The sequence below is a fragment of the Stegodyphus dumicola genome, chromosome 1, assembly GCF_044657685.1.
Source record: "Stegodyphus dumicola isolate Sdum_Otavi_A_Nest chromosome 1, ASM4465768v1".
NCBI classification, from domain to species: Eukaryota; Metazoa; Arthropoda; class Arachnida; order Araneae; family Eresidae; genus Stegodyphus; species Stegodyphus dumicola.
In genome coordinates, this window is record NC_140768.1 from 60,436,600 (window position 1) to 60,459,161 (window position 22,562).

The window sequence follows — 22,562 nt, forward strand, 5'->3', positions numbered from 1 at the left end:
ACTTTCTATAATTTTTCGAATTCCTTCTTCTTTAAAAACCTTAATAGAATCTTATTATAATATTGTTCTAATTAGCTCTACCTTTACACATATTTTTATTCCATTTCGAAGCCAAGTTGTTGATTCTCGTAAACGTTCGTCAAATGGTAATACAGTTCGATCCAAGTTACAGCTTCTCATATGTACTTATATGGTACTAATACTTTCTATTAGGAAAAATAAGATTATATTGAATTTATTCAATGACATTAAAAATGTCATTTTCTTTTCAGCCTTTTACTACGCATCTGTTTTGGAAATGATATCACGATTTCTCAGCATGTTTTCTATAAAATTTATAACATGCAGTATTGCAACGCGCTAGTACACAAGTTGCTCTCATTTAACTCAGGTTTAGATACATATTTGCATTAAATGATTATATTACATTACCGCTTTAAGTATAACGATTAGATTATTTGATTTATTAATGTATTATTAAACATTATTTCATTACTACTTTTTATTTGCAATTACATTTCATTACCACTTGTCGAAAATTGTCGAAAATACTTTCTATAAAATTTGATCCCATGAAATAAAAGAATCTTATTAATCGTTAATAATCTTATAACAATATAACTGAATATAACGTTATCTTACAACAATATAACTGAATATACTCTATAAAATTATAAAAGTTAGGTATAATATAAGTTATTAATTATAAAAGACTTCGCTAATAATTGCAAAGATTCACTTAAAGTATCTAATTAATAAATATTTAATTTTTAATTTAAATTGTAAGCGATCAATATAAAAATATGTATTTTAAATTTAAAATTTTAAAGTTGTTAATCTTGTTTTAATCTTAAGTAATGTAATTCAGAAACTATCATCCAGTTTGAAAATTTTTATAATTTTAATAATTTTGCAATTTAAGATGATTAGTAATATATGATTCCGAAAGAAAACTAGCTTACGTTTTATTTACAAATGTTCGATATAATTTCCTTTTGTTACAGAGGTAATCAAACTGGTATGTAAAGTTTTGCCAAAAACGTTCCAATGGGTCAATCATAAAATTTTCTAAAGAAATTAATTTTTAACATCATTTACTTTTGTGAGCGTAGATGGTACAAAAAACCTCATCTTACCACATACCTTCGAAGTAAATGGTCTTTAGGTCTAAGAAGCCAAACTTTGAAATCAAATAATCAGGCTCTCTGCTTTTGGGCTGAGGGCAATACATCCGTCTCAGGGCATGGAAACAAGAATATGAAAAAAGATCTTTGCTCTTCAGAAGCTATTTCCATTTTTTAAAGGAACATTTAAAGTTATAAACTATCTTCCTCTATTATTTAATCTAAAAGATAGTCATTTTTTTCTATTTATTCTATATTTAGCGTTCATTTTATTAGTTTTAAGGACCTTAAAAACTTTAAATCGGGTGTTTTTTTTAATTGCTTTGTATTTTCATGATTTAAACGTTAAAATAAAATTTGTATTCAATATAGCTCCTTTTAGAGCTTTTTCGTATGCTACGTTTTAGTGCTAGCAACAACGTAACGTGAATTAACATAACGTGATTTCAGATGTAAGAAGATTAGAGTATAAGCATTTCTAGCGTCAACATGATTGATTATTACTTCAAGAAATTTTGGAAATTTTTTCTGAATTTTTATTCAGAAAAGATACACAACAGATTTTAAAAGCTGGTAGGTAGCTAATCCGCAAGACAAAATGTCTCGCGAGATAAACTGGCAACAACTTTCTGAATTGATAGTTTGAAAGTTCACATAATTAAAGATTAGAAACAGTTTTAAAAATCTCAAGATTCCCATTCTGTGTGACTGAGAAATGACATGAAAGCACAACGTAAGTAATATGATACAAAAAGTCTGAAATATTAAGCCGTTGACTTTTCTAGCATCAATTTCCTTTAGTTCAAAACGTTGTCTGAAAAAATTTTCAGGATAGGAATTCCTCTTTCCTTAATTAGCACAGAAATTTATTATCAGCTTTTAAAATACTGAAGAGTTCTCCTCTGCAGAAATTAAAACATGTCATTAGATTCTGACTTTGTGAGCCAAAAATGTAAATCACCTGCATTAATAGTTAAAGTCATTAATGTATGATGATGCGTTTATCTGAAATTAATTTCACACTTAAACATACCCCTCGCATGATCTCTCCGATCATGCCATTCGCTGTCTTGGTCGCTTTGTCGTACTTTCCGTGTTTTTTATCCTTGACAGGATGAATCTCATACGTGAAATGCAATTTTTCGGACAAGGCTTTTAATAGATCCATTCCATAGCCCTCAAAACGGTCGTTGCCTGTCATCTTCTTTGATGATTCCCGAAGCATTGCATAAGGATCACTCTAAGCAATAAAATAAGAATAAATTATTGTTAATCTTACGTGAGGATGCATAAAGAAGTGTGCAACAAAAGGTTTTGCAATTAAATGTCTTCGACGGATTGTCGTTGATTCATGATTCCTATTTAGACATCAGACACGCACAGATCGGTCACGTGGAATCTTACAGTAAAAATGTATGAAAAATTTTATAACATGCCTCATAAGATAAAACGTCAAGGAGATATTTCCTTTCATTAGTAGACTAAATTAAACAAACACCGTAATGACCTCAAAATCAAGCAAAAATTAAAACAGAAATATCCTCATTAAATTATGTAAAGTAAGATAAGGAAAATCCTAATGAAATATTTATTTAGAACAAGACGTTGTGAGGAAATACCTCAAAACTTCTTATAGATAACTTAAATGAATATACACGCTGAGATTTTAACGTGGAATTTAATGTTATGTTATTACAAATTATGATAATTTTAGTGGCCGCATTGTGTTTTCCAGTATGCAATATAATCATTCATTTGAGTATTGGTAACTGACCGTGTCTGATATAACGAGTGCACACATTCCAGGCTGATAAGACGAGGTGATATTTGTTGCGATGGTAATATAAATCTGTGTGTGTATACTTCAGCATAAAAATGCTTGCTCGAAATTTAGAATATAGTATTAAAATCACGTTTATTGTAAAAATTTAAAAAGTCCTATTAAGATGGTATGGATTCTAAAACTATGGAAACTGGCATACGGTGAAAGTATTCTTAGAAACGCATTAAATAATATTTCGACAAATTAATCAGACTTATTCGGAAATCAGATTGCTTCTAAGTCATGCTGTAGTTGCATAAATGATACACACTTTATGCAAAGTGCATTATGAGAACTCGTTATAAAACATATGTAATCGAATTATAGTAATAATCATAGGTTTCTAATTCCTGAATGTGATGAAAAATTAGATAAGATGATTAATTAAATTAATAATCTATTCGTAAATTTCTGTGAACTCTTTATCAAAAGCCAAAAATCTCAGAAAATTCTTGACACCCCCCCCCAAACTGCGGTGTAACAATAAAACTGCTTCTGCATATGCTTGATCTTAACTCTAATGAGGATGGTCTAATTAGGATGGAGGACATTAACTGAAATCGACTAGCTAGAAATGAGGATTCGGTAAACAGTTCGCTCTCAGTTTAGTCAGTCGTTTTTCACTACTATTTTTCGTTGTTTATTTACTTTCAAAATGATTCAAAATCACAAAATAAATCTATAACAAACGTGTTAGCTGAAGCTTTTAACTTACTAAATATGGCGATAGCCAAGTAAAAATTGTTTGCTCCTAATAGAGGCGTTCCTACATATTTTTTTAATTGAAGCAAAGAGGTAAATGCGCGCCGCCATATACGTTCTAGCCAACTTGGAGAAAAAAAAGGTAGATTTGTTTAAAATTGTGTATTGTTCAGTGATACAATTTTTAATTAGAAAAAAAAACTAAACAACGTTTGGATAATGTGTATGGTGTACATGATTCGTCTCCTTCCTATTCTACGGCGAGAGAATGGATAAAACAATTTCGCATTTGTCGAGAATCCGCAGAAGATGACTTTTGTGAAGATCGATAATTGGTAGCATTGTCATCAGAAAGTGTTGCGCGTGTCTGGAATGAAATATTAGTTACAGGAGATTAAAAGTCACTGAAACAGCAGCAACATTGAATCTATCTAAAACCGTTTTGCGCATTCCACATTAATATTTCATATCAGCAAAGTCTTATCATGGGCAGATGTAAGCCTGACTTCTTTCAGCAATTCAATACTGTTCAACACGCGTAATGCTATTCAAATTCTTTCAGCAACAACGATAGTGCTGTTCAACTTCTTTCAGCGACGCGTTAGTGCTGTTCAAAAGCATTGTGGGTTTAAGGAGCTTGACTTCCCCTTACAGCCCAGGTTTAGCTTCAAGTGATTAGTAGCTATTCTCTTAGTGAAAATATGACCTGGAAAGAGATTTATTGACGATGAGGACGTGAAAAGAACAGTTATGGAACGTTTTGAGGACAAGATTCCTATTAGTTCCTTTATATACTAATAAAAACCTCGATATTAGTTTTAGAGGAGCAAAGCGCTGCTCGTTAACTGAAACTGTATCGAACATGCAAGAAAACTGTATCAAAGTACAGGGAGATAACATTAAAAAATAACCTGTTAAAAATTTTATATATTTCTTTTAGCAATATATGACGCCGAAAATTTTGAATCTACCTGTATACATTTATTGTGTTCTCCGCAGAAGTGCTTCTAAAAATATGGATAAGATCGAAAGATCAGTGTTGCCTGCAAAAATTCTGTTGTCACATCGACAGTGACGAATCTAATGGTTTGGAGATTTTTCTTTAAAAAAATTACCAATATTTAGATTTCAATATAGTGATCCGTCGTGTTTTAAGATGTAATATTTGTAATCCTCATTCGGTTTTGGAACTGCTCGGGACGTTTTCGCTAAAATTCAAGCTCGCAAGTGTCCCAGCGGACAACATTGACAGCTAGTTCTGGTACGGGTCATGGCTAACGGGTTGGCTGCGTACATCTTTCGAACTTTCTCCATGTGTAACTCGAATATGAGAGAATTCCTTTGGTATATTCTTCACGAAAGCATCCCACCTAAGGAAAATAGCCTGATGTTTTATTGTAATCAACTGATTAAAGAAATAGCCTTTAAAGCAGCGTATCTTTTATCAAATTATGAATTTGTATTGTATGATAAACTTAATTTAACTTAATAAGAATATCATATGCCAGTTAATTCCATTTTATAAATGACCAATAAAGCGTCTATCAGATAAAAATTTATAACTTTTTCATCGTAATAATTTTTCATCGTACCCCTACAATGTCAATGTAAGCATTATGTCGCTTCATGCTTCTCTTAATTTTACACCGTTTCATCAGTTAATTCTGCGGACCTCAGTGTGTTAAATTTCGCGAATATTATAGGCGCTTCTATTAATTTCTATTCGCACCAATAAACAAGTTTGCAGTGGGATTTATACTTTAATTCATTTTGATGTTTCCATTGCAGTTTTTTTAATCTCTAAATCAACAGCTTTCTGATGTTCACTGTTCACTTCAGGTTTTAATTCTTTCAGAAGCTATGTTTTTTAAATTTATTCAGAAATAAACATATTTTTTCAAAACTACATTCTTTCTACTGGTTACTCTAGAACAAAGGAACTAAACTAAGCATTTTAAAACATCGTCTTTAATACCAATATAGACCACATAAGCAGCCAGAATGTTTTGTCTTAAATCTTCCACAAAAAATTTAAAATTATAAATCTTTTTTTTTATTTCTTTGGTACTCATACTAAACAATTCATTTTATGGTTTCATTATGAACAGTAGAATAACCCGAAAAAGAGAGAGCGAGAGAAATATTGTCTTTCCTTATATTCAATTTCCATTCTTTTTAGATATGTTGGATTTCCTTATATCCAACATTCTAGTCTTTTTAGAGAATGAAACTGACTAATGTGCCTATTCAGTTAATCTGTCCAGCAGTATGTGTAACTACTCCAGAAATAACCGCAAATGAAACTAATTGTACAGTTCCGGCAAATTAAATGCGAATACAAGAAAAAAAAAACCTCGAACTTATACTATGACACATTTTACACAAAAAGTGAACCAAAATATTGAAAACATGATACGTATTTTATTTTTAAATATTCTTATTTAGCCTCTCGATGCTATTCCAATAAGCTTTAAGGTGACAAGTATGTTGCAAAAACTGTAAATAGTTGCGTCGTCATCCATATTCAGTTGGCGAACTTCAAAAATATTGTTAAGGCGAATAAGAGTAATAAGATCTAATGGTGTCAGCTAAGCATTTTAAAATATTACTAAGGTGTCAGCAGCATGATGGTCTAATAATGACAACATGCAGCCTAATACGTTAGTATAAATAAGCGCAAATTATCTTCGATACATTAGTTCCAACAATAAAATTTAATTTAGAAAATAATATATATATATAGTGCCGTAAAACATCAGAAGTCTTGAGAAAAAATTGACTTAATATTCATTCTTTTCTGGATTCAGCTGAATTCTTTTATAACATAAAATTCTTTTGATACTCCTAGTTTCAAAGTTTAAAAGTAATAATTGTAATTTCTTCCTTAAAAATGATTTTCTAAATTTTCACAGCTAATTTGGCGCACATTCGAGTTATTCACCTAAGACAAATGCCTCCCTTTTGCCCCGGCTCTAGCTCCTGATACAAGCGGTTCCCAAAAGACCAAGAGCTGTTACTGCACCATCTACCCTAGACATATGTGTGAGATACCGCTCGCGACAGATGAGTTCATCTACTCTCAGATTTCAACACCCAGAAAGGTAAAAAGGTAGCAGAGAAACAACATTTCTCTCTCCAGTAATCCCATTCTAAAGCAAGCTTTCCGTTTAATAAACCAAATTAACTGCCACAAAACACATTTTTATTTGAAAAGTGTTATTTTTTTTTTTTTTTTTTTTTTTTTGTTATGCTATATTGCGTACTTTTCATACTTTTAATTTTAATATTTATACAAGAGTAAATGTGATTTGATAATGCCCCATTTACAAAATAAAATACGGAGTAAATTGTATATATACAGTTATACATATATATTGATAGAGAGAGTTGTATGTAATAAGTATTGCATTTTTTTAAGAACATGCATTTGAACAAATTACAAATTTAACCTACATAAAATTTAAGTTACATAAGGCTTTATGGAACACCTTTCTCACATAATTCAAGGGATTAAAACAGACAATAGTTAACAAAATTCAGTCCATGTTTGCATGTAAAGAAAATAAAAGAATATGATTAAAACTATGTTTGTTCTATAATTTAATTGACCAACTCAGTTTTGACTCAATAGGCCAGCTCAGGTTTTCTTAAGGGGCTCCCTCATCGGTATAATGGTGAGCGCTGCTGGCTGTCGTTCAGGCATGGATTCAGATTCCGAGAAAGCCTTGGATTTTTGCAAATGTGAAGATGTCTCTACGACATACCAGTACCTAAAATACTGGCGAGCCGAAAGTCCTTTCGAGAGGTTTGCTCGTAGGGGGAAATTGTGGAATCTTCTCAGATCTTTCCTCCGGGTATTTTCTATCAAAACTAGGGCAGAATTTCCTTTCTGCCCCGGTTTTATAACATCGATAGCTTTTTATGTTGCACTCTTCATAATGTTCACAATGATGAGACGGCTAAATAACTGATGGGTTCGGCCCTCTCGTCAAATGCTTAGTTAGCAAAATGTCCGACACTGGAAGGAGGAAGGTTTTTATTAAATTCGTTTCTTATTCCTTACAGATTAGTAAATTTATTTTCCATGCATTGTTAACTAGTAATAGGTTTAAATTATTCATGCAAAGTGACTAATTTACTTTTATGGTAAAACTAACTAAGATTGTTATATCATAAAATATTTCGTTCAGTATGATATTAATAACCTCAAGTTATGGTTAAATGAATGAACTTAAGTTTTTTTTTAAGTCATAGGAATTATCACTTCTTAGGAATGATAATGACAATAACTCTGACTTAAATGTGTAAGATTTAATAGGCCGTATAAGTAAGTCACGTGATGTCCACATAAGATTTTTTTTATATTCGCTATATTATGGCTTTAAAAATAACACGTTACAATAACATTTGCTAATATCCTTTTATTCGGTTTTGCCGTTCATTTTTTTAAAAATTCTTTACATTATTTCTTTAAAAATAATAACTAGAAATAACGTTCAATGGCAATTCTTTTATTTGTGTTGCCATATATATTTTTTAATTCACTATATTATTTCTTTAAAAATAATACATGGCGATAACATTTGGTGGCAACGAAAAGCGATACGAACACAGTAAAACTAATAGCACCTCTGATGCTTAAAAGAATTAAGGTTTGAAAAGTAAATTAATTGTCTTGAGCTTCAACTTTAAAATTATTAATCACATCTTTTAAGATTAATTTTGAAATTACGTAAGTAAAAAATGAGTGGAAATGTATTTTCTTAAATCACTTGCCTTATTTATAACTTACCAAGAATGTCGTTACTTTGAAGTGTGAATGCTCTAGTTCCATATACTGGAATTCAGAGGAACCTGGAGAAGTGATATTAACTACGTTATCAGGTAAGACAGTTCCAATCTGTAAATGAAATTAATTTTACTTATATCTTTTTTGCATTTTTTCTAAAAATAACTTAAATCCAATAATTAGAACAATAGATAATTTAATTGTCAAATTAATTTCACTAATAGGAATTCTGAGTTTTCAGAAGAACTCTTATGCATATGAAAAGGTAAGCGATGCAATATTTTCATGTGAGAACTTATCAAAAGGTTATGCTATTATGCAGTGATGAATACATAATAAAATAGTCAAGATATTACATATAGTGAGTTTTGAATGATAAATCTATTCGACGGTGTTAATGAAGGACAGAAAGAAATGTTACAAAGCGACGCTACAAGAACGGCAATAGTAATCATCATTAATATATTGTTATTATTATTATCAATTGCTTTGATTTTTGGATTTTCCTTTATGAAATAGCATGATGTGTTCTAAAATTAGTCATACTTCTATTTGAAAGTATTTTATTATATTGAAACTCTATAAATATTAAATTAAATTTTGTCTGAAATTATCACATTTTCCGTACATTGTTTGCATAACATAAATTCGAAGGCTTTCTGAAAGTAAAACAGTGAAGAAACAATAAAACTTAAAGTCCCTTAATTACCCTCTGTGCGCATTTAAGCATTTAGTGCCTTAATAGATCAAATGCGAATAAAAACAGAGAACAATTAGATATTTAGTTACAAGCCATAATCAGTACGCTCTACGAAGGATTGAAGATTCACAAAATTTAAATTCCTTTTTTTACTTAATTGTACGAAGTAAAAAGGAAGTATTGTAATCGCGAAAAGCTTCAGGCAGCATATTTCAACTAAAATATCCAATTTGACCGCTTTCGAATGCAATTGAACGATGTTTCTGCGCGATATCTGTACGAAAGGACAGAATAAAAAGCTCTTTTCCTCAAAAAAAAAAAAAAAAAAAAAAAACTAAAAACTGATTTAAAATGAATTCTGAAGAGAATTTTTCGTGGCGCCTGTACGAACGTATGTACGTACGTGCGTACGAACGTATCTCGCATAACTGAAAAACGAGTAGCCTCAGAACGTTGAAATTTTGTATATAAGACTACTATAACATGTAGATGTGCACCTCGTATTTTGGTTTCAATCGGCCGCGCCAAACGTATATAAATATATCCACTCTGTTACCCGGCTCAGTGATGTCAGTTTCTTTACTCTTATATGTTTGTAAATTATACATTTTTTGCTTTAAAAATGATTGATTTATGTTGTTTTTATCTTCCGGTTAAGGTTTTTATGCCTTTCGTAATTCTGGAAGCAATATTTGTACAATTATCAAAAATTTAGAATTTTACAGCTAAAAAAACTGCTAAAAAACAGCTAAAAAAATTTAGCTGTTTAAGTGTGGTTAAGTGTTAAATAACATGGCGGACATATTTGTTTACATTTGAAACAGCAGAATTGTAGATTTGTTGCCAATCTAGAGAGACTAAGTTTCGCAACAGAAAAATAACGCCTTCATTTATTATTGCAAATTAAATCATGCTTTATCCTTTCTGGAATTTTTTTTCGAGGAAATAAGTGTTTAAGATTTACTTCGGAATTTTTAATACAGATATTTTGAGTTTTTATGTATTTTTGCCTTGTCGCGAAGTGAAAACTGAATTAATTGAATGAGAAATACTCAATCGTCTGTGAAAAACTGTTTCTTTTTTGTTTTGTTTTCTTAATTTCTTTTATACATAGTTCTAGCTTTATTATAGTATTTGAATAGAACATGTGGCAACGATAAGATAATTCTTTAAATGATATAAATTTTGTGCATTCTGAGTTATTATATGAACGAAACATAATACTGTTAAGTAAACATAGCGCCAGAGTGTCGCTATGGTAAACAAAGGGAATTTTAAAGAATGCATTTATTCTATTGTGGTTTATGCGCTGTCGGCGAAGTAGGTTTAATTCAATCTAATAAGTTTAAATGAAATGCAAGAAAAAATGCGTATAATTTAATATTCCGTACAAGGAAGTCATGTGGTGTACACATCAGATTTTTTTCTATTGATTACTTGATGATCAAACAATTTACAAGCTGCATTATTAAAATGGCCCTTCCTAACTTATTATCAAGCACAAGAATAATCCAATAAAGTTGTTTAAAAAGTGTTAAATGTTTGCTTTTCATAGTTGTCCAATTATTTCTACAATAACATAATACTTAATAATAATCGTAATATTTCATAGTTATTCAATTATTTGTATAATTTGTTTCAATTTTTTTTATTTTAACCTTGTGTTACTAACTTTTTTTTCTTTTTTGAAGTTAAGTTGCAATTTTATCTTTAAATTGCTAAATGTGTTTTCCCCAATTTAATTTTATTTTGTTTTTACTATTCTGAAATACACTAAAGATACAACTAGATTCTGAAATACTAGAACTGATACCGGAATACAAACTGCTGAAATACTGAACCAGAAATATTAAACTAGATATTGGAAAGCTGAAACTGGGTACTGTAAATCTGAACTAGATACTGGAATACAACTAGATTCTAGAAAATTACACTAAAATACATGATGAGAATGGATCATAAAATGATTTGGTGTAAGTTGTTTTGTCTAAGTATGGCAGCTAGATTTTGACCAATCAAAATATCTTGTCTGTCAAGAGTTTAAGAGCAGCAACTGACTAAAGAGATACTAGTTGAGTGGTAAGTGCTTGATTATTCAGGACGAGTCTGAAATATGGCTCCTAATCACATCTCGCCGGTCACATGACTGTATGAGTATTTTGGCATGCACTCCCTTACGCTGCAAGTAGCTGCTGATGGTTCATCGCCATCTTAACTTTCAATCAGTGGTTAGTATCAACTCTAATACACCATTCACTATTTCTTTCTATAATATACAGTAATACACTATATTTCATTTCAAAGGCAAAGCTATATTTCTGATTCACCCTGTATTTTTTGCCATCTCTTGGTCAGAAATTTAGATAGTAATACTGTTCGCCTTTTTTAGTAACCATAACATTCATTTCTGTATAATTTTAGAACACCAAGAATTTCATACTTACATATGATTATGTTTTCGCATCTCTAGAAACATTTTTTTTACTTTCGCTCTTTCACTTCACAGTTAGGGTTACAGATTAAGCTCAGTATATTTAGCAGGTTAGAAGTACATGTAAAAAGCACACTAGGTCCAAAACCAGTGCACTTCTTGAATAAAAACGACTCTGAACCCAAATCCCTAGATATACACAAAGTTGCAAATAATGTCAACGTAAGAGTGGTATTTTTCCTTTAGAAATTACAATGTAAATCGCTCAAATTTCCATGAAACCGTCTAGTAATTTGAAATTAGTAAAATACGCTCTTTTGTATTCTTATTTAAAAGTTTCTTTTTTTACTGTAAATACTTCAATACATTGAACATAGTGTATTGAATATACATTGAACACAGTATATTAAACACACACTGAACTCAATACGCTGATCTTAGAACATAAGTTACTGTTATGAAACATTCTCTTTAAAGATTTTATAGATTAATATATACACTAAACGATAATTTCATTCAATTTTCTTCGAAACGTTTAATATCGTGCTACTAACTCAACAATTAGGAAGTTAACTTACTTTTTTTAGACCATCTGCAGTTACATACATAACATCCAGTGAAACTTCTGACCGAAAACCTTCTGCATCAAATTTTATTTTGCCAGTCAATCCAGATGTAGACATTTTTGCCTATAAGTATCAGGGAAAAGAAATTAATTGAATACATACAGGGTGCTTCTAAAGTATTCATCTGATTTCAGAGTGCCGTATTAACTTCAATAAAACAATACAAATTTATACAATATAAATAGTAATTCAAAGTTATTGCAGTTGTATCTAATTTTCAACGAATTTTTCACAAATATTCAGCGTACCCTGACCTGAACATACGATTACTCGATTAAATTGAAAGTAAATGCTTCCAATACCTTATGCAGAATATCTACAGTAACAGAGTTAACTGTTAATTTCTTCAGCTCATCCATCAAGTGCTCGATACAGAAGGCACGATCAACCAAATTTTTGATGAACTCCCATAAAAAGAAATCACATACTGTGAGCTCGGAGTAATGAGGTTGTCAAAATGGAACAACAGGTTCCGGAAGGCCATTTCTTCAATTCAGCATTTAGAAATTTCATTTTTCAAATTCTCTCACAGCCAAGTGACAGTGCTGGGCGCAGAGTTGTAAAATGAAACCCTCACTATATTGCTCCAGTTACAAAAGATTCAGTCCCTCAATATGCAAAGCTATGAGTTTCCGAAATCTTTTGGCTTGTTTCTAACTGTAGGTGTTTCAGTGAAACATGACTGGAAGTTTTCAAATTAGTGACAATTTGAAATCAGGTGAATATTTTAGAGAATGGCATTCAATAAATATAGCTCTTAAAATAAAGAAGGGTTCAAATTACGTAGTTTTGTTTAAAATAAAAAGCGATTTATTAAATAAATATCCATTTTAATTTCCTCATTATTATAGTTACAATTTTTATTGTTATTATCGCGTATGGATTTCTTGTTAACAACGGAATATATTTTCTATGTGCATAAATGAATCTGATTAATTTGTCTTATTTGAAATCCAAACGGTGGTTTTTAAATAAGCGAACTAACTTGACATCATCTTTTTATTTTTTCGATATCTTTTTGTAATATCAGTTGTTAGTAATCTTTTTCCGATACATGTTTATGATATCAATTGTCAGTAATCTACTAATGCAAAAGAAATTTTTGCTTTATAAATTTTAGTGTGCATATTTCTGTTTCGCAAACAGGAAAGTCAGGTTTTCATTATAAATATACCTTCTTAGTGATTAAAGTCCCTTCACTTAAACTATTTTATTTCAAATAAAGTTAAAGCATTTGTGCATTAATTTCTTATGTTATAATTAATAAAGCATAATACAGGGAAAACTCACATAAAAAGTAATTTAAAATTCAAAAAGGAGCTATTTTGAAGTTTACACTTTATTTAGAATAAATTTTAAGAAAAAACATTTTTTTAAGTTCGTCACCTGTTTAAGCCATGCATGGTATTCTATTATTTACATAAAATTACACAGAGAAATTGGAGAGAGTTTATTACTTTCAACTCTCTACTTTAATCGTCTAATAAATGATGTAACATTAAAAACGTTTATCTAAACATTTAACACTAAGTTAATTTATAAGAGTTTTAAAACATATATTGTTAGAACATTTCCGTATTTTTGCATAGAAATTCGATGCAGAATCGCCAAAATGTATAAAAACGACGAATTTTGCACTCTTCTGCCAAGCCCCAATTGTGCCTGCAGCAGGAACACGACCTAGAAAGTAGACTTGATATTATGTTTCAAAGGACTGAGTTATGAGATTTATGCAAGCACTTTTGAATATTTATTTTATTAATGATTTTGAAATGTTTCTAAAATGCGAACTCTGATTTTCATAATCTAGGTGTGCAGTGGTTTTTTTTTCCCATTTTATTAAGTTAAATAAAAAAATTCCTTCTTTTTTTACAATTTATGATTATTTTATCTGTGCCGGAAAATATCTTGCTCAGCATCTTAGTAGGGTCTTTAAAATTTAAATGCTGACACCAATGATTATAGATACGGATACGGATTATGAAGTTGCTTATGTGACCTCAGAAAAAACCTTAATAAGCTAGATAAGCAAATTAAGCCTTTGAGAGCACATGACTTTTGACGAGCGAGCATTTGAAATTCCAAGAACGATTAAAAGTGCGGACACCATTGTCCCCTGTACTACACGTACGCTAAGCAGATGGCGAAATGTGAACCCTACTGCTAAGCACGTATGCTCAGCAGTCGACGAGAGACAAACGTCACACCGCGCAAGAAAACTACAGCAGTCAAAGCTAGATCACGAAATTAAGGTCTCTAAACATGTGAGGAGCTAATGTACTGATCAAATTATCTTCTGAAAGGATTTGGTTACTAAGAGCTTCTGAAAAGTTTGCAGCATCACAGCTATGTCAAGTATTGAAGAAATGATTATTTATTAATGCGGTCCACTATGGGACAGATTTTTAAGTCATCATGGATCAATTACTTTCTTTTCAGGTAGTGATCATTTACAGTTCTTCTCAGAATCTTCTTCTGTACAATTTGAAGTTTGTGGAATGCTGCCTTTGAGGCTAACGCCCAGGCTGCAGTTATGTCATAGAATCGGCTTTACAATGCATAAGTATAATCTTCTATTTTTGTTGAGAGACAATCCAGAGAAATTTCTTAGGAGTCACACCATTGATTATGAGCCTAATTTAGTTAAGAAATTAAGTAATTTGTTTACAAACATGCTTCTAAAATTTAAAACTCGAAAAGAAAGTATACTGTAGTTGAAATTTCAAGGGCATAAAGTGCTAAAACCTTTTATTGTTGAAGATACTAGTTATAAATTTTAAAAGTGATTGTAACGCATGATAATCCGTTGCAATTAAACAATGTCTGTTCTAAAAATTAACAATAACAGAAAATAATAAAATATAATGTCTATTCTAAATAATCAGGTTGTATTTGAAAAATTACCTAGTGGAGACTATTCCGTGTGGGAATTTAAATTTAAATAAATTTAAACTAATAAAGTTTAAATAGTGTGGTCTTTGAAGAAAAAAAATTTAGTTATATTTGTTAAGAAACAACCGGAAACCTAAAGCTTTGATTTACTTACATATGTCAGATTCGCAAATTATACGTGCTTTACATAATATATCTGCCAAAAACGTAAGGTAAATTTAAATATCAATGGATAAATATCAGCTCATGAACATGTAAATTTAATAAATAAATTGTTTGTTCTTATATATATATATATATAAAGTATTAAAAATGCAGAAATAGGTTAAGTAGCTCCGTAGTATATGTAAAAACAATTAAAGAAAGTAATATATTGTTTGCCAATTTTTTCCATTAGTAATTGTTATTGAGAGTAAATAGTAAACTGAATTGTCTCTGGAATACTTTAAAAATAAACCACAATATCTAATTAAGCTAATAATATCAATGGATGAATATGGTAGACTTATTGAAACTAGCAAGTTCATAAGTATGATTAAATTACTTTAAAAGGTAAGAGAAAGAATAAATCAAAATATAATATTAGAAGATATTGAACTTTTTGTAATAGAAATAACCATATTAGAAGTGTGTGTTTTCACTTAAATCGCAAAGTTAGGGCTTCCTGGAAAATAGATGTATATAAAAGTGAATGGGGGAAAATATATGAAAAAATTGTAAAGGTAATTCACACAACACAGCAAACACTCAAAATGTAGAAATTATAAAATCAAATTCAAGGCAAATTCAGTACATATTTTAAGGAAGGTGTTGAAACTGGGAATCTGCAACTTAAGTTCTAAACGTAGAGTATGTGCATGAATCAAAAGTGCAAGAATGGATTATAGACTCTGGTGTTTCAAATCATTTGATGAGTAATGTAAATTTTCCTTTTATTAAATGAGGCAAATAGTCATATAATAACCATCGTCAATGGTGCCAAATCAATTTCTCATGGTACTGGTGAAAGCTATTTTAAACTTACAAATTTAAATGGTTAAATTTTACAAATGAATTTTAAAAGTTTTACTGTAAATACAAGATTTAGGAAATAATTTGCTTTCCGTTCAATCATGTACGAATAAAAGTTGAAATATTTCGTAATACGTGCACTATTAGAAAGAATAAAATACTTATACCTTGTGGTAAATTTCAGAAAGGCATATAAAATTTGACTGCAATGTCCTTCGACGAAGAAATATGATTTCGTACGTAACTTCATGTTCTAAGATAAAGTACATACTAAAATTACATCCTACGTTAGGCCACAGACATAGAAATGGAATTAAAACACTTGATAAAGGTAATCTAGCTGACGGCATAAAATTGAGTAAATTCACAGTTTAGAATATCTGACTTGTAATAAAGGCAAACTAATAGAAAATCTTCATCTACAAGGAAACTTAAAGAGTATGTTGCATACATAACAAACAAATTCAGAAAGAAAATAAAGTTCTTCAAATCTAATAATAATACTAGGTTCTCATGTTCTTAAGTCCTTATTTCAAGTTTCAAGTGCGTTTATTCGCGACTGAATTACGGAGAAGAAAATATAATATTGTTTTATGTTCAACATTCACCATTAGTACATGGTGAATGTCGACATTGACCGGTGTAAGTCAGAAATAAGAGTATTTAGAAAATATTTCGGACATACACCAAGAGACTATGAGAATGTTGACATTCACCTATGAAAGTCAACATTCTCCAGATTTTGGTGTTCCACCGTAACATATATACCACGTTTCATCAAAATCAAATGGGCAGAACCGGTTCTACAAGGGTCTAAATAGGTAACTTTAATTATAACCACCCTATAAAAAAATTGCATTGGCAAGAGCCTACTTACGCTTTTCATAAAATTAACGAGACTTGTTCCATCTATTCCTTTATTCATAGACTTGCAATAAATGGGTGGGATACTGGTAATATTCTTTGCCAGATTCATTTGCTCCAGAGCATAAGATAAAAGCCGGACACTATCATACAACAAAGCTGCTTCCGTCTAACGAGATGAAATATGAAAATAGAAAGAAAATATTTTAGAAAATCATAAAATTTCATTGAAACACATTGCGTTTTAAATAACAATGGTTAAAACATTAGCTCTCAAATAAAAAAAAATGCAAACATTAATTTGAACATCAGTCAAAGTTTTAATTATTATTTGATTGGCTTTGAAACAGTTCATTAAAATGACGTTTCGTATTTCTCGGAAGAGGGGAAACTAAAGATAATTTCACGAGTGAGAAACAAGCCTAAACTTTGAACTGTTTGATGATAACAGAACTCATATATTCTTGTCTTTCTGCTACCTACGATTAACTCGAAGATATCCTCTTTTGTCCACTGCTTCTTGAAGTCTTTCTTCTATTTGATTTTCTAACTGTTGATTTGGAAATTTGGCAGCTTAAAGTTAATAAGGTAACCGCACAATGGCACTTAGCTTACGGCGTTTTAGAATTTTTGAAACTAACAAAAAATTATGGAACTATGAAAAATTAACTATACCCTCGCATAAAATTATGAAAACCTAACTATATCATTGCCGGGATTCGAATTCTGGATCTTTTGAGGATAGCAGGACCTGCTACAAATTGCATCATAAGAGTACGCAATGAGATAAGCGAAAATTCCTTATATTATCCTCCTCTTAAAAGGGCGTTTGAGAGGCAGGAAATGAGACTCAAATGGAGACAAATTATTGTTCCCCCAATTTTTTATTTCTGCCTTTATTAGTTGAATGCCTCCGTAAAGTTATTACATATTTATTTGCACTATAAAAGCAGGCACTGGGAAATTGATAATTCCTTGCAACCGTTTAAACAGAGGGAACATAGAGTTCAGAAAATACTCTTTAATATGAATTCATTAAGTCATATTTCGAATGTTATTTAAAATCCTATGAATGTAGAGTCATAAGTAATATAAAATATGTCACGGTTTCACCTCATTTCACTATGTTTGGTTCAAAAATTCTACTAAACAGGATAACTTATATTATCTCAAAAATATGTTTCAAAACATATTTTGGCGAAAAATACATTTCTTATTTTTGCATTTTTACATTCAAATCGTGAAACATATTGAGTTCATTCAGGAAATTTAGTATCTTACTGCAAATAATGTGTGACCTTCAATGTTTTGAGGGGTTGTTCATCCCTCCGCTGAGTCAGTCTGTAATTCACTTCCTCCAGTACCATCTGGAATTCGGCTGTCTCCTCTTGTACTAGTCTCAAGCTGGTAATGTTAGCTTTCGTATGCTGAAAGTCCTCCATATCGATAGTGTGTAAATCCTGAAACAATAATTCAAAATTAATTGTTAATAATACGACATCAGCAGAAACACATTCTAAATATATCATTCTAGAACAGTACACTCGAAGAAGTGCAATTGTGGTCAGCAAGGTTCACATACAAAAGTAGAATACAAGAGAAGCAAAGTACTTTGCTCATTATCCATCTTAGTCTTCAGAAGAACTTTTCAGAACTAACTTCGGAAATTTTAACTGAAACTTTTGACAAATTTGACGGTAGTTGCGTGTAAAATGAAACTGTTACTTAATTCAAAATTCATATTTTCATACAAGGTTCATTATACGAATTTATTTACAGAAAAAGCTTTAAAGTAAATAACATACTAGAGAAGTGAACCATTAAATTACACCGTTCTGTTAAGACTAGAAACAGTAGATTTTATTTGCTGTAAAGCATAGGATTCCATAAAACGCGCATTCCCTTCATAATAATCCCCTATTCCTGGGAACATATTTTAAAATCTTTTTTAAGCTACCTATTCAGAACTCACATCGAATTTTCTTTAATTACATCAATAAACTAAAATGGTAACCACGATGTAGCAATTTCAAATATGGAAAGAGGAAAATTGTGACATGGTGCCACATCAGGTGAATATGGAGCTCGCGAATTCGTATTTGCTAATTTTTGGCTAAACATTCACAAACAATAAGAGTATTTTGAACAAGTACATTATCTTCATATAAAATATATAAGTTATATTGCAATAATTCGGGCTGTTTTCTATAAATTGCTTTAGAGAAATGTTTCAAAATACTCAAATAATACTTTCTGTGAAGAACTTAAAGAGTTGGTAGAAATTAGTGATGCACAGCTCCCCGACAATCGAAGAAAACAACGTTACCTTAATTTTTGACTGACTGTAAATTATTTGTTTCGCTCTTGCTTCCACAGTCCGTCGTCATTCTCTTGTTGAGTTGTGTCTGTATCCGAAACATGGATCCATATTCCATCCAAAGTAATAAGGCATTTTAAGAAAGACTTACCCCGAGGGAAAGTATTCTGAGGAAAAGTAATTAAAAAATGAAATAAAAAGAATTTAATCTTTAGCCATATTTTCATCAGGGGGTAAGGAAAGAAGTAAATGGATCAGCCTGTTTCTGAACTGACAGTGACACACATTTGCAAAGTAAAACTTCAATAAACTATAAACTAATTTGTGTCTCTATCAGTCCAATTCCTACAAGCAAAGCAAAACTACCCAGTTTTCCAAGAAGACTAAAAAGCCAGTAAAATTCCAGTAAAAATAAAGGTAACTTATTGGTTTTTTTTTTTTTTTTTTTTTTCATTTACAATTTATTATTTTTTACTGGAATTTATTTTTACTGGAATTTTACTGGCTTTTATGCTTTCACCGCACTAAGATAGTGCTCTCATCACATTAAGATGTTGCTTTAGAGTCTGAGCAATAATAATCTAAGAATAAACTTGAGCCTTAGATTATTATTGTTATTATTATTAATAATATTATTTTGAATTAGATCTTGTTCTGCTCGAATGCATTTTATTTTAATCAAACGAATGGTTTTGATGATGATTTCGGGTTTTTACAATTATTTGATTTTTGGGTGACCTTTGGAAAATTGTGCAGTAAAAAGAGTAAATTATATATATATATATAATTTCATATATATAAAAAGTCACTTATACTCGAAAAATTATACATAGTATGAGCATTAAAATTGTAACAATAACAAGATTATGGCTTCATCTATCTTTATTCCAATTTTGATCAAGAACAACACAAAATTAGAATCCGAGGCCCTTTACTCTTTATATCAACCACTCGAAAATATTTTCGAACTAACAGATTTTAAGAACGCTTACTTCACAGTCATCTAATTATCTACACGGCATCTGAGATTCGAACTTGAAGCTTATTTACCGAGCAGCTTGATAAAAATGTAAAGCAAGAGTGAAACCATTTTTCTCATATATTTCTTATGGTAATTTTTTATAGTCTTTTGTGTTCATGTGAAGAAATGTTCTCGTTCTTTGTTACACAAACACCACTACGATATTTAAAAAGAAATGACTTTATAATCTCATGGATTCTATATCAAAATACTTTCTTTACTCTTATTTTTGTCAAGGACTGTCTGGCAGCTGATTGTTCTATAGTTTAAAATAGACTGCAAAGGAAAAAAATCAAAAATCGAAATTTCTGAAAACAAATGGATTTGAAAATCTTGCATTATAAGTATAGTTTATTTACTTATATATTAACTATTTATTATAGAAAATGATGATACACATTTTATTTTCAATCATCAAACCGACTTTTCATTTACCGAATGTCTGATTAGATGGTTAAAGCGAAAACCAGTTCTTTGGGGAAAACTTACGAGGGAAGTAAACAAGTTTAACATTTTCTCTCGAAGTTGTAAAATGGCGTACGTTAGCTAGCCGGGACATTAGTTCCGGTGAAACATGTTTCGGCTAGGAGCGCTCTAATGATAGGACAAGATGAAGCTTGTTTTCCTCATGCATCGTTAGATGTGATAACAGCATTAGGTTTCTTTGCTAACTTTAGAAATTCTCCTTTCCCCTTTTTTTTAACTCCTAGAAACATAGTTTCAGACAAATCGAAGGGAAGAAGAAAACAGGCTCTCAAGAGTAGAATGACAGGCAAGTGACAGATATTTTATCATTTTTTCTTTAAACAAGCATTGCACTTTTTATGAATTAATACATATTTTAGTTGTTCATTTTCAACTCTTAAACGTTGCATGTTTTGTGCGTTTTCACTAAATTTCTATTAAAATGATTTGGAATGTATCATAAAATATAAATAAAAAAATTAATTAGCAAACAGATACTCACCAAATTAGTTATGAGGTATTTTTGATCTTCAGTCATTAATCCAACTTGTTGAGCCTAAAAAAAGAATCATTTGAGAAGTAGAACTCTGTAATGTTATTTACTAATATATTTCAGTGAAAGTCGCAATATAGTTCACTGCTACGCTGTAAATTGTTTGTAAATTTTACATTTATCAAGGACACATTTGAGCAGATAAAATTATGATATATTGATATTTTCGTTATAAATTCAGTTTCCGAGAGAGAAACGTTTTGGCACCAAGACTATCTATGAGTTATTCGAATTAAATGTGTCTGATAAAAATATTGGTCGCTCTTATGCTTAAAATACTGATCATTCTTAATCACAGCAGTAATTTTATACTTACTATTTTACTATATATTATTGTAATTCTGGTATTTTTGATACTAAGAGCTATTTCTAGAGGAATACAAGTTGATGGTGTCTGGCACAGACACACAAATTTATAGCTTCACCGTACCCACAAAGAACCCGTCGTGAAATACATGAAAATCCAAAGGATTAAATGGGCTGGCCACATTATTAGAATGAACTGGGAGCGCACAACGCAGAAAATATTCCTGGCCCAAGAACTAGGGGCCGACCCAACCTCAGATGGGTAGATTGCCTGGAAGAAGACCTCTTCACTTTAAGAGTGATTAACTGGAAGACCATGGCCAAGAAAAGAGAGGTCTGGAAGAAAATTCTTCAGAAAGCCAGGGCCCCACGCCGATGTATCGTACCACTGAGGAGGTGGAGGAGCCTACTGTTTATATTTTTTAATTTTCGAAATAAAAATTATTCAAGTACTATATCAGAAAAACCCAACTTTTCAACATCGGTCCTAATTTGGATTTGAATTTTTGCATAGCTAATTGCTAACTTGAATTAAACTCTAATGAAATGGTGAGCAAATCAAGTGATTACAGGAGTCACAAAAAGTAGTTGACATCACTATATGGGAATCACGACAAGAAACCTAGTAGTTGAAAGTATAATGTCATTTTTACTAATCAAAAGCATGAAAATTTTAAGCTAATCGTTTATGTAACTCTTAAGATACATTGCTGAAAAGTTACTAACTGTACTATTACTAATGTACGCTAATAGGGGATGCCTCGCCTGAGATTGTTTTGTTATCCACGGACGCTTCCATTTCAGTATTTATTTTCTGATTTTTATTTTTCATTTTTTATTATTTATACATGGTGAAAATTACACAAATTAATTTGTTATGCGTATAATGTTTTCTTGTACTTAATACTGTGTAGCGCCCTCTATATTTACTTTTCATCT

At 30.7% G+C, this 22,562-nt stretch overlaps 1 protein-coding gene across 4 annotated transcripts in view; it reads right to left on the reverse strand.

Moving 5' to 3' along the window:
- Positions 1–22,562, reverse strand: part of LOC118200612 (glutamate receptor ionotropic, kainate 2-like) — an 82,514-nt gene that overhangs the window by 29,483 nt on the left and 30,469 nt on the right. For 3 of the 4 annotated variants that reach the window (XM_085815298.1, XM_085815281.1, XM_085815288.1), the window contains 6 exons: positions 21,267–21,320; positions 18,260–18,421; positions 16,975–17,130; positions 12,147–12,257; positions 8,441–8,548; positions 2,158–2,364 (listed from right to left, as the gene is read on the reverse strand). In XM_085815298.1, coding sequence (XP_085671424.1) covers positions 2,158–2,364; positions 8,441–8,548; positions 12,147–12,257; positions 16,975–17,130; positions 18,260–18,421; positions 21,267–21,320 — 798 coding nt within the window. The remainder of the gene's footprint in view (positions 1–2,157; positions 2,365–8,440; positions 8,549–12,146; positions 12,258–16,974; positions 17,131–18,259; positions 18,422–21,266; positions 21,321–22,562) is intronic. The other variant, XM_085815292.1, reaches the window with a different exon arrangement.